Here is a 17,216-nt window from a genome sequence, read left to right as displayed (position 1 = left end):
CGTGAAAATGTGTGCAAGAAACTTATGTTTCCATGTCAGTGGTGCTCAAACGTTTTCATGTCAACGACCCCGAAGATGATATTTATTTGGCCACGGACCCCCATTTCAAAATATTTAGTTCCAGGGACCCCCCAGAAGCAAAATTTGATTTACAAATGTCCGCTTAAAAAATACATATATTCAAAGATTTGCACACATTTTCACGACTTTTCAAAAATAGCAGATCTACAAGCTTGCAGTGTGGCACTCGGTGCCGCACTGTGAGCTTGTATATCTGCTATTTCTCAATAGCTAAAGTTACTAGTAGGGCCCCTCCACCTTGGGCCCTAGTAACTCAGTCCCACTTCCCCCCACCCCCCCTTGTGACGCCCCTGGAGAGAGGGAGAGAGAGGGCATCCCTTCAGCATTCTGAAGAAGTCTTGTAATGTCAAAACGTTGTATGATGGAAGTTGTACTTCTTTGTTTTGGATCATTATGCATACAGTCTAGTACCCATGACTTTTCCCTTGTTTCTCTCAGTTTTCTAATCAACACATTTTATACTTTTACTCCACTACAATTATTTGAAAGCTTTAAGTTTGCTTCGCGACAAATTGTGCGCTTGTAGATCTACTATTTTCAATGTACAAATTTATTGTACTTTTACTTCTTGTACTTTAAGTACATTTTGATACCAATACTTTTGTACTTTTACTCAAGTACATTTTGAATTCCAGACTTTTACATGTAACAGAGTATTTCTACATTGCAGTATTCATACTTTTACTTAAGTGGGGAAAAAAATCGAGTACTTTTCCCACCACTGTATCTTAGCAATCCACAGCCGTGCTCCATGGAGGCCACGCACACTATGGTACCCATTATCGCCTACAGCACCTATACTGTAGGTTAAAGTTGAAATGGAATGCTGCGCATATGTGCATGCACAAGCACATGCACACACGCACACTTGCACACCAACACACAAACACCGTAATGAAGTCATAAAAGAAAGAACACCTGCTTAATGAGGATTTGTCACAGTGAGTCACGGTATTCAGTCTGCATTTCGGGGCACCAGCTGAGAAATAATTACTAAAAGCAATCTGTTGCCTGTCGAAAGAAGAACAGAAAGACTCGCTTATATGACCCGAGCAAAAATACTAGCTCTCATGTATCCTAATGGATGCCCCAATTATCAATCAAGCAGGGAAGAGCTGTGTCACTAAAGGGGACATTTAGCATTTCACTAGTCTGCTGTTCTCTAAATGCCCAGTTATCAGTTCAGCAATAATTGTACACATTTAATGATAACATTGGATGAACTTGTTATGAGGTCCTGCTGAGTCAGTGTTCATTTTGTCGACTAAAACTATGATGAAAATTGTCTACTACCTTTTTTCATTGACGAAAACTAAATAAAAACTAAGCTATGATGAGTAAAACTAAGACTGAACATATTGACAATTTCGTTTCGACCAAAATGTTTGGGAGGAACTAGTGGAGATTCAGTAGAACTAAAAGACACGTCATTTTATGTTTGATTGTGCTCGGGAGTTGCATGTTGCCAAGTGTAAAATCAGCCATCAAGGCCCGCCAAAATAAATTTTTGTTGACAAAATCAACTGTAGATTTAGTCGACTAAAATCTTATGATTTTTAGTTGACTAAAACTAGACTAAAGCGTCATTCCCACCAGGCACGATAACTATAACGATATGTCAGCGTTCACATCAATTATGTCAGCGTTATCGTTGTGGTGGACTCTACCATCCACTTGAGTTGAGAAAGATTTTTAAAACGATATCTTTTGACTAACGTAATGAAACGCAATGAAACTTAATTCAAAAGACTATGTCTAAAACTAAATCAAAACGTGCTGTCAAAATCAACTCTGTGCCGAGCACAATGCACGAGGAGATGTTCATTCCAGGCGGTTGGACAAGGAGGGCTGGAGGAACTAAGGGCATTAGCAACATTAATTATTCAGAGACCTGGAAAGGGGAATGAGAATAGTCATCTGATAAGGTCCATCCCTCTTAAGAAGATTATGCTGTTCCTCAATCGGCTGAAGTCAAAACATTCACTTTTTAACTTCAGAGCTGACCTAACAAGTTTGAATCCTCTCAATCCTCTTTGCTGCTGAACAAGCAGGAATGTGTTGAAGACCACGGTGCAGTGGTGCGGTAATTCACGCATGTGTCGTTGCAGCTCATCCTGTGCCATGAGGCATTTCGTCCATGCATGTGGCATTCGTCCCTGAAATGTCTATTAGTGTTCTGAATTTGGAGCTATATTTTCGTCCACGCCTTATCCCTAAACCCTACTGCCATTTTTTACAATCTTGAAAAACATTTAAATCTACATTGACACATTGTGAGCTTGTAGATCAGCTATTTGAAATATTGTTTGAAAATAGAGCCCTATATACGAGTGTTGTATGCCAATGGCCATGGGAAAATGTGTGAATAATAGCTCAGGGGTCTGTTACTTCACAGGGTAAGCTAAGGGAGGAGTTACAGATGAATAAGGAAAATAAAAAAGTACTGTTGTGTGCAGCAATAACTAAACAAGAAGCATCAACAGTGTCTCGCCGCGTCCCGTCCTGTGCTGTACAGGAAAGGCAACAGGTTACAGTGTCTTACAGTGTCTCACCATAAACCATCATAAAACAAATAAAGTGTCCATTACAATCAGCGTAACATTGCCAATCAAAAGAGTGTCCGAATTCAATCAAATGTGTGAGAAAGTGCTCACGGTGGAAAAACAGCACAAAAACCCTACCCTAAGAATGTAAAGGGGGAAAAGAAGGGCGCCTAGGGTCAACTAAGTGGTTAAAATTGATGTTGAACAAGTAGAAGCGTGGTACACTGAAGCTAGCTGTCTTACTATATTAAGAGGCATTAATATGAACATCAGCTTATACAATGTATGAATTAGGCACCAGCCAGCAAAGCCAGATGAACATCCTTCACCAACTTGTTCCTATGGACTTGACAGCCTGTGACTGAAAAATACACTAAGTATCGTTTAATTGAATTGCTTCTCTGTGCCTCAGTGCTTTGCATCTGTTAATGAATAGATAATGGACAGGCAAAACTGCAATTAACACAGGAAATAGGCAGGTACACTCCACCTTCAGACACAAACCTTCCTTGAATAAGGAACAATATTTCTAATGAGGGTTCAATGGAGAAGTGCTGAAATAATAATGTTTGAGAGAGGCCGCACTGATTTTCATTTTGTATGGGCTGATCGAATCAGCTTAATTATCTTAATATTACATGGGTGGCGGTATAATCCTAACCCAGCAGCATTGGATATTTGATATATACTGTATGATTGATCCCAATGGATAAAGCTAATATCGGACAATATTGTAGATGGTAATTACCCAATCACATCACACTACTCTTTAATACCCTTTCTAACATCCCTTCCCCTCCCTCTGCTCCCTCCTACCCCCCACCGATCAGCCCACATCTACACAGCTGCTATCTGCCCCACCTCTGCCCCACCCCGAGACACACACGCACGTACACACACGCACGTGTGCGCGCGCAAACACACACGCACGCACGCACGCACGCACGCACGCACGCACGCACGCACGCACGCACGCACGCACACACGCACACACACACACACACACACACACACACACATACACACACACCCCTGCCCGTCTTTTATTCTTCTGCATGAGTATGGGTGTGACCTGGCGGGAGGTCTAATTAGAATTGCTGTCCAGTAACATATGGTCCACAGTCTTCTAAATGGTAAAAAGGAGGGGTGGGGGGTGAATCCCAGCTGCGTCAGATTATAGTAAGTAACCCACGCTCTCGTAACCTCCATCTTTCACAATTCCGATTCAGGATTTTTATTGTTACTTGTCTTGCCATAATACAATTCTTGGGTTACGGCTCCTAACAAAACAAAAAATGTGGATGAGTTTAAAGTAGAACGGAGCAATTCTGGGAAACTGCAAGTGTGGTTGCACTGACGCGAGTCACGAGGAATCCACTGGGAGATGAATTCCGACTTACCATTTATATTAGATATTGTCATGTCATGTGAAGCATGACCAATCCTGTCTGATTGGACATTATATTGCCCAAGATACAGTATATGGCCTTACAACCCAGATAACTTCAGTTAAAAGGTTAACACAAAAAAGGTTCACTTTAGCAGGCATAAAAGTTCTCGGACCCAGTGGTGTGTTCTAGACTTTCTTTGAGGGCATACTATAATCTATGATCCGTGGCTATTCATGTGGCCAGTGCACAGTGCACACGCCAGTGCATAATGCCTATCAGATACGCTACTTTGAAAAGGTTCACGAGGGCATACGCTTTTAAAAAAAAGAAATCTTCACAACATAGTTCGTATACACGCGTGACAGGTAGAACACAGCACTGCTCGGACCTATAACAATAGTGTGTTGCCTATATAGCAACCACACTAATAATATATTGTGCCCCCAGTCAGTGTGTTTTGGACCTATCTTAATTGCGACCGTAGGTCGCATTTACTACCAAAACCTCCACGGGCTGTCTGTGAGTGAGTGAGTGAGTCCGTCACACTTTTGCCCTGCTCATATCTCCACAACCGTTGCCCCCATCCATGCCAAATTTTGCACACACACTCCTTGACTGCCAAACTACAACCTCCAAGGACCCCCGGACCCCCAGGTCCCTGGGGGACCCCCAGATGTAAAAAATGACCAAATGTGCTCACACGTCACACGTCACACTTTTTCCCTGCTCATATCTCCGCAACCGTTGACCCGATCCATGCCAGATTTTACACACACACTCCTTGCCTGCCAAACTACAACCTCCAAGGACCCCCGGAGCCCCAGGGACCCCCAGGTCCCTGGGGGACCCCCAGATGTAACAAATTACCAAATGTGCAAAAATGACCAAATGACCACCCCAACGGGGCTGCTCACGGGGAATTCCCGGGGACCACCGACTCCTGGTGCTCCAGAACGGATGCAAAAGTGGTGGCGCCCCCAGTGGAGGACCCCCTGCCACTGCAGCGCACATAAAATGCCGTAACTCGGGCTAGGAGCGTCCGGGAGAGCCGGGGCCGGTACCTATTCGTCCGCCAAGGCAACGCAGAGACCCCACTCCTCATTTCTCACATGGCCCTATTCTAGCGCCACCTTCAGGCCGATTTTTAAAACACATTTTTGGACACTACTCCTACAGTTTTTGCCCTAAAATCACGAATATCACTACACAGCATGTCTACACTCATGTCATCAACATGGATCAGGAAGATTTTGGAAAAACTAATTTTTGCCCTATTTGTGGAGATAAGCCACCTACGGTCGCTTATCTCCCGATTAGGGAGTCTTACTGGTAAGTAGTAGACAGTATTATTTTAACGCAGGCACAAGTAAACTGTCTGCCACACTTGAAAAGAATAATAATACATTGACCTACTGAACCTGCCATTAACCATTTGCCAAGATAGGAGGGTTACAAGTGTCGTGGAGAATATAATACCTGGTGAAAGCGAACATTTTGTTCTAATTTGCACTGTAGTTAGTTTAAAGTGAATAACAGAATAATCAATGCTGATAGAGACATTTGTGAATTTATTTTAAGAAGTACATTTTTTTCTCATTTCCTTGAGCCAAGATATGGCAGCTGCCATACCTTGCCGTACCCAATTGACTCGGGCAGAGCTAAGTATGTGTCCCTGTGGCAGCCTGCTGGGTGGAACATCCTCTCTAAAAGCCATGAATGACTGTTTCTGTGAGAACAATGTGAGCATTGCTGGTGGGACACTAAATCTACCCTTAAAACAGAATTCACATTATAACAAGAAAATTATAACAAGAAACAATGTTTCTACACTACAGTATATGAGTATTAGAGAATAGTCTAATAATGTTCTGCAAAACACCTTTTCTTATAGGCTTTGTTTAGAAACCTTAATGTGTCTAGTACTGTGAAAGTAGCAATTAGAATTTGTGAATTAGAACTGGTGATCAGCAATCACCACACCAGTAATGTACCCTAAAAAGTATTTCATGCAAACTCACAGTACTAATTGCAACCGTAGGTCGCAGTTTAGTATCAGAACCGTCACATCTTGTCCGCATCTATATGGGTAACGCTGTCTTTTTTTGTTGATTGACTCTCACGCTCTGACATCACTGTGATGTCAGGGGAACCAAATCCCTTTTATGCCCATATATGGAGATCCCTGTGATGCCAGGGGAACCAATCCCTTTTATGCCCATATATGGAGATATGGAGATCCCTGTGATGCCAGGGGAACCAAATCCCTTTTATGCCCATATATGGAGATATGGAGATTCCTGTGATGCCAGTTGAACCAAATCCCTTTTATGCCCTTATGTGGAGATCCCTATGTGGAGCTGACTGCCCTCACCTGGATCTCCATATATGTAAAAGTCCATATAAGGGTATTCCCCAGAATCCCTTTTATTCCCATATATGTCATCAATATTAATATGGGCCGATATACAGTACATCACTGGCCAGATGGCCAGGACATGGTGCAACCTCGCCCTTTAGGCGTCTTATTGGTATACATATTGTGATTCTTTAATGGGTCACGTTTTCTGCAGAGTATACTTATGTTTTACATTTATTTGCTAGGTCTAGCATTATAACAAGCTCAGACAAGGACCAGGATTGGATTATAGTAAGATTCTCTGAGTACATTGTATTCTACACCAGTAAGACTCCCTAATCGGGAGATAAGCGACCGTAGGTCGCTTATCTCCACAAATAGGGCAAAAATTTGTTTTTCCAAAATCTTCCTGATCCATGTTGATGAGATGAGTGTAGACGTGCTGTGTAGTGATTTTCGTGATTTTAGGGCAAAATCTGTAGGAGCAGTGTCCAAAAATGTGTTTTTAAAAATCGGCCTGAAGGTGGCGCTATATGGGACAGATTCATGTTGATGGGATGAGTGTAGACATACTGTGTAGCGATTTGCGTGATTTTAGGGCAAAAACTGTAGGAGCAGTGTCCAAAAATGTGTTTTAAAAATCGGCCTGAAGGTGGCGCTAGAAGAGGGGCATGTGAGAAATGAGGGGTGGGGTCTCCGCGTTGCCTTGGCGGACGAATAGGTACCGGCCCCGGCTCTCCCGGACGCTCCTAGCCCGAGTTACGGCATTTTATGTGAGCTGCAGTGGAGGGGGTCCTCCACTGGGGGCGCCACCACTTTTGCATCCGTTCTGGAGCACCAGGAGTGGGTGGTCCCCAGGAATTCCCCGTGAGCAGCCCCGTTGGGGTGGTCATTTTTGCACATTTGGTCATTTTTTACACCTGGGGGTCCCCGAGGGACCTGGGGGTCCCTGGAGCTCCGGGGGTCCTTGGAGGTTGTAGTTTGCCAGGTAAGGAGTGTGTGTGCAAAATGTGGCATGGATGGGTGCAACGGTTGTGGAGATATGAGCAGGGCAAAAGTGTGACGTGTGACGTCTGACTCACGGAGGGACATTTTTTTACACCTGGGGTCCCCCAGAGACCTGGGGGTCCCTGGAGCTCCAGGGGTCCTTGGAGGTTGTAGTTTGGCAGGTAAGGTGTGTGTGTGCAAAATTTGGCATGGATGGGGGCAACGGTTGTGGAGATATGAGCAGGGCAAAAGTGTGACTGACTCACTCACTCACTCACAGACAGACGGACAGCCGGTGGAGGTTTTGGTAGTAAATGCGACCTACGGTCGCAATCATTAATTAATTAATTCCAATCAATGAAATATTACTTGCTGAATTTGGAACACAAAACAAAACAAAGGCTTTGGTGTTGTTGGTATTGTAGTGTTCTGATGCTGATGCTAAGAACAAGGACTCTGGCTGCCGGGCTTGTCTTTATTCTAAGCATGTCGTGCTTCACAGTACCAATCATTCAGCCTCCCCAGGAGTCTGTGAGAAATGCTTTTTGGCCAAATGTTCCCTCGGAGTATCCTGTGCCCTCGTTTTTCTATGTCTCCCTCGTCTCCTGTGTCCAACGCTCCTTGCTCTCTTTTTTCAAGGTGGGGGGTGGGGGTGGGGGGGTGGAGTAGGGAGTGTCATGAGGAAGCAGGGAGTGGGGATGTGCAGGGGCGTCACACCAAATTCTGGGCCCTGGGTACAAGGATTCACTGCGGGCCCCCCATGAATATTAACGATTGAAAAATAGCAGATATACAATCTCACAGCGAGGCACTCGGTGCCGCGCTGTGAGCTTGTATATCTGCTATTTTTGAAAAATCGTGAAAATGTGTGCAAGAAATGTTTCCATGTCAGTGGTGCTCAAACTTTTTCATGTGAAGGACCCCCAAGATGATATGTATTTGGCCACGGACCCCCATCTCAAAATGTTTAGTTCCAAGGACCCCCCAGAAACAAAACTTAAGTTACAAATATTTGCTTAAAAAATACATATATTCAAAGATTTGCACACATTTTCACGACTTTTCAAAAATAGCAGATCTACAAGCTTGCAGCGCGGCACTCGGTGCCGCGCTGTGAGCTTATCTGCTATTTTTCAATAGCTAAAGTTACTAGGGCCCCTCCACCTTGGGCCCTAGTAACTCAGTCCCACTTTCCCCCAGGAATGGAGGAGGATAGCCAAGGAAGCAGGAGGAAGTGAACGAAAGTAGAAGGGCAAAGTTTAGTCAGTGATGAATGTGACCATCTGTGTGATTAGACTGAACAGCTGTGAGACAAGACGTTCAACTGATTCATTTATTTAGTTTAGTTCTTTTTTTTTTGGGTGTGTTGGCCCAAAGTTTAGAGGAGCCAGACCAGCAGGTGGATGAGCAATATGCCTCCCTCAACACTAACTGTTGAATTGCCCTTGAGCAAAGGCACTTAAAACCCCAGACTGAGCTGCCAACAGTACTGCCAGGCTTGGGTTAGGGTGGGCGGCTCCCAGCTGTGAATGTGAGTATGCAGTCATGTAAAAAAGTAAAAGTATCAATACTGGACTGTGGAAATCTGTTACGTAAAAGTCTGGAATTCAAAATGTAAAAGTAAAAAATGTCCTTAAAGTACCAAAAGTAAAAGTACTCATTATGCAGAATGTCCCATTTCACAAGTTTTCAAATCTATCCACGACTTTCCAACGCCCCATAGTGCATTGCGCAGACGCTGTACCGAGCTTCCGGCGCCGCAGCCGAGTGTGATCTACAAGCTCACAGCGGTTGCATCTGCGACGTGACGTGAGCTATGTATGTCTGCTGTTAAACCGGAAGTGTGGTCCAAACAGGTCCAAATAATCTCCAGTAAACTCCCGCGGAAACAGGTGGATACAAATCTTTTGAAAAAAGCAGATCTACAAGCTCATACGATGCATTGTGAGCTTGCAGATCGGCAATTTTTTAAATGGCTTAAATGTAATGTAAGTTTTGCAATAATTATCAACATCTACAAAGTAACTTGTAACTAGTTTTCAAATACGGAGTGGAGTCAAAGTACAATATTTGACTTGATGTAGTGCACTGGAAATACTCAAGTAAAGTACAAATACATCAAAATTGTACTTAAATAATGTACTTGGTTACTTTACACCACTGACAACCAGGCTTGTGTGGGAAGCTCCCAGCTGTGAATGTGAGTACAAGTATGACTGTTGAACTATTGCTGGAAAATAGCATTCAGAGAGCATTCAAGCTTTGCAAACCTACCTGGATGAATAAAGTGAAAAAGACAGAATTGATTTTTAATCTTGCGTGAGGAGCTGAACACTCCATTTAGCACAGAAGATTACCTTAGACCAGGGCAGTGTTCCCAAGCATTTCCAGCTCGAGACCCAAAAGAGATATTTGGTCTCTGCCCAGGACACAGACTTATACAAATTCAAAAGTCAGCGTCAAACCCCAAAAAGGTTGCATGCATTTATAAAACACAGGCTACCCCTGGTTATTTTCCAACACAAATTGGTTGTGTTAATTAATTACATTTTTAATTCAAGATGGATTAATGCACATTAAATCAAACCACAACATCAGTTTGATTCAATAAAAAAGAGAAAGTAAATACTTAATAATTCTATAATAATTCAGCTCAGTTCATTCAACAGTTAAACATCAATGCAGTTTAATTCCTTCAAAGAATAAAGTCCACTTCTGGATTTTCTGGTTGTTCAACAAAACACAAAATAAAGAAGCAACCAGTCAATGGAAGCAATGCTATACAACAGTTCAGTTCATAGAATAAAATACTCCATTTCTGTATTTATTTATTTATCTTTATGGCATGTCTGGAGCTAACATCACAAACCGCTAGACTAATCAGTGCCAAATTTCTTGTGCAAACTGTCTGTAGGCCACAGTAGTGCCTCCACTAATTTGTCCAGATATGTTAAGTTTATAATGGAAACCAATGGGGATCTGATCAGGCTGAAATCTTGCCCAGCTCTTAAGTTGTATGTCAAATATATGTCATAGAAAGATGACTGACATCGCAGGCTGGCTACAAGAAGTTAGAGATCGGAGCCACACCGTTCCCATGCGGATACTGAGATCCACCAAATTTGATTTTTATCTTATCTCGTTTATTTTCTCATCGTCTTTATCTTAATTGTCTTTTTTCTCTGTCTCCTGTTTTCTTTTTATTCCCTTCTCTTGGAAGTTCTTAAAGATGCGGTGCCATGATTCCCCCCCCCCCCCCCTAAAACATGATTATTAGGTATTATGATTATACTAGGAGGAAGATTCATTTCCAAAAAAGTGTACAGAAAGACTTAAAATTAGGTTTTTATGTGGCCACACCAACCAGTTGATTAAGTATGTCTGGTTGTCAGGTGGGTGGTGACCCAGCTGAAGTTAGCCACACACACAGTGTTGGGTGAATGGTAAAAGGGGAGGGGATGATTATATGATGTCATTTACTTACTGTTTTTCGATTGACACTTTTGACCCACAAAGTGTCAGCCTCCAGGAAGAAATCCAAAATACTAATACATAATTTCTCATAACAACCCCACCAGGGGTGCTAATGAAGTACAGTACTGTCAACCTCATAGACACATGAAAACCAGAAAAAGTAGAAAACTGTGGCACCACCTCTTTAACAATTTACAGAGGCTGGTGGAGTTTCGGCAGACGTTGTTGTAAATATGTGTGTGTGTGTGTGTGTGTGTGTGTGTGTGTGTGTGTGTGTGTGTGTGTGTGTGTGTGTGTGTGTGTGTGTGTGTGTGTGTGTGTGTGTGTGTGTGTGTGTGTGTGTGTGTGTGAATTCACAATTTGGATAGATCCAAATGCTCCAAAATGATGTTCACATACATAGCAAGACAGCTAAAAAGTACAGAGATATTCACATATCGTCGTTGTCGGGTGAAAACCTTGTATGTCCAAAACTGTATGTTTTGCATTTATCATTTTAAAAATGATTTAAACTAGTGAAAACAGCCGATCTACAAGCACACAACGCCTCGCGATCTGCTGTTTTCACAATTTTTGTGCAACAGCCTTGTATGATGAAGCAGGGCATTACTTTGCGAAAGAACGTACACATTTAAAACTTGGAGATACGAGGTTTCCACCGGCAACGACGATATGTAGGTGTACATACTCGAAGAGGCACACCCAACATCCCTCACCTGGCGACCTGAAGGTCCAGGCCTCGTCGTCGTCAAAGTGCGTGTCCCCGGCGGTGAACCTCTCCCCGGGGAAGAAGGCGTGTGCCACGGTGCCCCCCGGCCCGTCGAAGGGGTACCCGTCGTTGTGGTCCGCCTTGGTGAAGTCTATCTGGATGTCGGCGTCGTTGCCCGCCACCTCGTGGAAGTTGAGCGGCGCGATGTCACTCCAGACCTTCAGAGCGTAGTACATGAGAGCACGAACCGTGTCTCTGCCCAGCAAGGCTGACTCCTTGGGGAACGTTCGCACTCTGTGGGACGGGGGAAGAGAAGGAATATATTAGAAAATCCATGACGGGGGGAGTCGAAAGGAGAGATAAAGAGAGAAAATGAGAGGAGAGCAGAATAGAGGAAATGAGTGGAGAGGAGAGGAACAAAGGGGCAAGGACAAGAGTACAAGTACAGCATGACAAACAAAAGAAAGAGTGACTAAAAAGAACACGATAAGCAATTAGGCAAGTTGTGGAAACCCTGAATGATAAAATTGTGATTTTTTTTTTTTTAATATTTGTTTTTGGGCTTTTTGCCTTTATTGGATAGGACAGTAGACTGACAGGAAATGGGGGAGAGACAGGGAGTGACATGCGGCAAAGGTCGCCCGGATCGGGAATCGAACCGGCGACGCCGACAAGCATTGATGCCGAAATGGCAATGCCTATATGGTATGCGCCTGGTCCACTAGGCCACCAGGCGCCCCGATAAAATTGTGATTGAATAACACGATAGTTCAGAGCAGCGTGACACGTTGTGAGCTTGTCGAACAGAACACATAAAATACACCAGTAAGACTCCCTAATCAGGAGATAAGCGACCGTCAGATTGCATACACAAACTTTAGAAGGCAATGGTAGCCAATCATGGGAAATGGGACAGATCCATGTTGATGGCATGACTTTAGAGATACTGTGTACCGCTTTGCATGATCTTAGGGCAAAATCTGTAGGAGTAGTGTCCAAAAATGTGTTTTGCAAGAATCAGCCTCATGGTGGCCCTAGAAGAGGGCCATGTGAGAAACGAGGTTGTGGTTTGGCAAATGGCAACCAAGAAGTGTGTGTGCAAGTGTGTGTGCAACGGTGGTGGAGATATGAGTAGGGCAAAAGTGTGACATGGACAGACTGACAGACAGACAGACAGACAGACAGACTGACTGACTGACAGCCGGTGGAGGTTTTGATAGTAACTGCGACCTGACGGTCGCAACTAGTATAGAGCCCTCAACCACATGGGGTTAAAGTGGTTGATGACAGCTACGGTTCCAGACTGTATATTTAGCTGTGGTTTTACCACTTAAGTCTATTTTTATGGCTTGGTGTGCCTTGTTGCCCATGTTCTTCACACCGACAAACATTTTGCACAGTACACAGTCAAATCTCAGCGTTCATTTAACTCCAGAATAACCCTATGGATTTTTTACTGTGCACCTTTCTGTGTGCATTGTGCATTGCTCTGAACTGAACTCTGGCAAGAGATCACAAAAATGAGCCTTCGGCTGCAGATTTCCAGGTGTCGGCTGTTACCCCCAGCAGATGCCTGCCTTTCTTTTCGTTGATCCTTTCTCTCCATCGTACTCACCCCGCTCTGTCTCTCTCTGTGTCTCTCTCTGTGTGTGTGTCTCTCTCTCTCTCTCTCTCTGTGTCTCTCTCTCTCTCTCTCAGCAGTAAGAGGATTTGAATGGAAAGAGGTCCTGTCACGCTTCACGCTCACTCCTTCATCCATGCCTTCCGTCTTTCTGTTCCCAAATCTCTCTTGCTCACTCTTCTGATCACTGTCCACTCTGCTCCCTTCTCCTTTCCACTTCTCTCTCTATTTCTGTTCTCATGTTTTGCACACCCACCTCTCCCTCTCTGTCTCTCTCCCTTCCTGTCTTTCATTCTATCAACCTATCATCCCTCTACCCTCATTAAACAAGCACACTTAAAAATGTATCTCCACACCAAGAACCTTGTATTAAATGTAAGCCCCTAGAGAGAGTCAGAGATAAAGTGATGTCATGAGTGACACAGGTAGTTAAGGGCTCAGGGCTCTCTACACCAGTGGTTCCCAAACTTTTCAGGTCGAGACCTAAAAGAGAGATTAGATGTTTGCCCGGGACCCAAATTAGTGAAAATAGCACATCTACAAGCACCCAGCGCGCACGTATAGTTTCTCTCAGGTAGCTTGACAACACACTCACATATACACAGTTCAAATGTGCAGCCACATTTTTATTCAGCTCCAAACAGTCCAAAAAATCAGTCCAGGTCAAACAGAACTCAAAGTGCTGCTTGCCAAAATCCATAACCAAACACTCACTGCTTACCATCCACTATTTCCAAAATAGACCGTCCAATATCTTCTTTCCAGGGGACAACAGGAAAGACACACACACACACGCATGTGCACGCTCGCACGCACGCACGCACGCACGCACGCACGCACGCACACACGCACACACACACACACACACACACACACACACACACACACACACACACACAAAAGTGTCCTCTTCAGACCATGAATGTAGCACAAATGCTCCATTTTCTATAAACGCAGCATTCAAGAGAATTGCCTTTTCCAAACTCTCCTGAACTTGAATGCAGAATTTAATGTTGTTTAAGAATTGCATCTCCAGTATTGGCTTGAATCTTGATTTTACTTAGTTATGTGCGGTATCACACACAGAAAATAGCAGACCTCACCAGAGATCATCTATTTTCGGAATTTTCACCCAAAGGCCCTTTTAGAAATGTCAGCCTCTGCCTCTCAAACATTCTCTGCTCGTCTCTGCACACACACAATTCCCTAAAGACCCTGTCTTCCAAGGCTGTTTGGCCACTAACTCGATCAACTGCTCCGGAGCAACACAGGTAGAAATGTGGAGTTCAATCGATGGGGGGATTTAATCAGCAACACCTGCTGCAGATGAAGCTCCTTGGTGATACGATAATGGAGCTCCTGGGTGGTGGTATAGATATGAAACAAGATGAAGCTCCAGGGTGGTAGATGAAGCTAGATGAAGCATCCCTGAGTGCTAGATCAAGCACCATGGGTGGTAGATCAAGCTCATCTGTGCCAAGTCAGGCACCTGTACAGAGATTTTGGCTTCCTCACGTCACCAAGCCAGATAAGAAACCAGTTGTTTCCAGGTTATCTGCAGACTGAAGTGGGCGATGAGGGGTGGTTTGCTTTGCTCTTCATTTCCTTACTAATATCTAATAAATGTATAATATGGCTAATAGTTCAGGTTCAGGTTCAGGTTTATTAGTCACATGCATATCCATACAGGTACAGACATACAATGAAATGCTTGTGCCAGGAGCACTCTCAGCCTTATTACACACAAAAACATCAACCCACAACAACAAGACAACAACAAGTCACCCAAGACAACCCAAAAACAACAAAAACCATACAGTGTAACAGTGTACAGTTTAAAAACTGCGTACAGTGCACATGACTACCTAGGTCTCGCTTTCATCTCTTCGTTAAGAAACCTGATTGCTTGAGCATAAAAACTATTACTGAGACGGGTGGTGTGCGATGAGATGCTCTGGTAACGTTTTTTGGATGGGAGGAGATCAGGGAATGGGGGAATAGGCGGGACAGGGAATGGGCGGGATGACTGCTGTCCTTTAAGATGTTCTCTGTCTTTTTCTTACAGCGTGTGTTATAGATTGTGTGTAGCTGTGGTAATTCTGTGCCAATGATTTTGGCAGCTCTCTTCACAATTCTCTGTAACTGTTTACTGTCTTGAACAGTCACGTTACCAAACCACACTGTGATGCATCCTGTCAAAACACTTTCTATGGAACAGCGATAGAAATTAACAAGAGCCTTGGTGCTCAGGCCAAATCTCCTGAGGCGCCTCAGAAAGTACAATCGCTGCTGCGCTTTCTTAAGGATACCTTTGCTGTTTAGAGACCATGTGAGTGAGTTTGTTATGTGAACACCCAGGAATTTGAAACTGTCCACTATGTCTACAGGTGAACCATTTATGGTTAAGGGACTGTGATTGACTTTAGACTTCCTAAAGTCAACGATGATCTCTTTTGTTTTACTAACATTTAGAGAGAGATTGTTATTCTGGCACCATAGGGTTAGCTCTTCAATTTCCCTCCTATAGGCTCAGGGTTTCCTGCAGCACTTTACAGGCCAGGCGCCCCGCCCGGCCAGAAAACCCCCCCGCCCCCCCAAGGGTATTAAAAATAAAAAATAAAAAATAAAATCATTTTTTTTTTTTTTTTTTTTTTATATTTTTTTTTTCAAAAACACTTTTTGGACCTCCAACAATGTACTAGGCATGATCGCGATCGCGAAATTGCATGTTTAACCCCCATACCAACCCTATCTTTCAAACATGGCAGCCATGTGAAGTTACTTGTGCCTCACTGGCAGGAGAGCAGAGCAGCGCATGCAGCTGCTTAATTGACGGTCGTTAACTTCTTTTGAAGTTCTCTGAGAGGCGAGCCTAGCCTAGGTCAACTTGACAGTGACACAGCTGCACAGCGAGTCGTAGATTGCGTCGAGAGAGAGAGAGAGAGAGAGAGAGAGAGAGAGAGAGAGAGAGAGAGAGAGAGAGAGAGCTCTTCTCATTTACTCACAACGACACAAGTAAAGTACAAATACCTGAAAATCTCCTTTGTACAGTATAAGTACAGTAGGCTACTTAAGTAAATCTACTTAGTTACTTTACACCAATGTTGTTTTTTTACTGTGCTGTAGACTTCTATTTATATGGCACGAGTGCTGGTTGATTAACCTGGGGGAAAAAAAGAAGTTACACTGTCCTGTGAAAAACGTAGTTATTCAATGTTGAATAAATGTGGATGATAGCATGTAGTTGTGTTTTCCGTCATCATGGGCACATTCATGTGTTTTTTTATAGGGCAAAAATAAGAATTAATATTAAAAATTAAATGAATTAATTACTCGAATTCATTAATTAATTATCAAAAAATTTCGGCGCACGCGCGAGCATCCCCCCCTGGTCAAGACTTTTTCCTGCAGGAAACCCTGATAGGCCCTCTCATCATCGTTGGATATTAGTCCTATAACCGTGGTGTCATCTGCAAACTTGAGAATAGAATTATTGCCACACCTGGCAACACAATCATAGGTGAACAGACTATACAACAAGGGACTGAGGCAGCAGCCCTGGGGCGCTCCAGTCCTGGTCAATATCTTAGATGAATGCTTGTTCCCTATTCGTACAGATTGTGGCCTGCCTGTCAAAAAGTCAAACAGCCAGTTGCAGATACTACTGCCAAGACCAAGACCCCTGAGTTTCAACACAAGCTTAGATGGTACAATCGTGTTAAAGGCAGAGCTATAATCTATGATAGTAACAAAATAGTAACAAAAACAAAAAGCTAACTGTGATAAATGGTTCTATAAATGGTCTTGCTCGTGTTATTTATATAACACATTTCTAGTCTGCCCTAAAGGGCGAGATCACGCCATGTTTTGGCCATCTGGCCAGTGATGTATATCGGACCAGTTACCCATATATGGAGACCCCTGGTACCCATATATGGAGATCCATGTACTGTATATGTAGATATGCTGTGAGAGCCCAAACATGCTTACTTTAAGTCCTATGACGTCTATGACATCTGACATCATACATACAATCCCTTTTATGCCCATACAT

General features: G+C 43.5%; 1 protein-coding gene across 1 annotated transcript in view; it reads right to left on the bottom strand.

The window, feature by feature from the left end:
• The window catches only part of mmp17a (matrix metallopeptidase 17a), a gene marked incomplete at its 3' end in the record, with an annotated part of 110,968 nt that overhangs the window by 15,650 nt on the left and 78,102 nt on the right, over positions 1 to 17,216 (bottom strand). The window contains exon 4 of the mRNA XM_080743008.1: positions 11,549 to 11,835. Coding sequence (XP_080599134.1) covers positions 11,549 to 11,835 — 287 coding nt within the window. The remainder of the gene's footprint in view (positions 1 to 11,548; positions 11,836 to 17,216) is intronic.

This window comes from Nannobrachium achirus (assembly GCF_963921795.1).
Source record: "Nannobrachium achirus genome assembly, chromosome: 15".
Classification (NCBI taxonomy): Eukaryota; Metazoa; Chordata; class Actinopteri; order Myctophiformes; family Myctophidae; genus Nannobrachium; species Nannobrachium achirus.
Note: the sequence above shows the minus strand (reverse complement) of the source record. Positions and strands in the feature narration are given on the sequence as shown.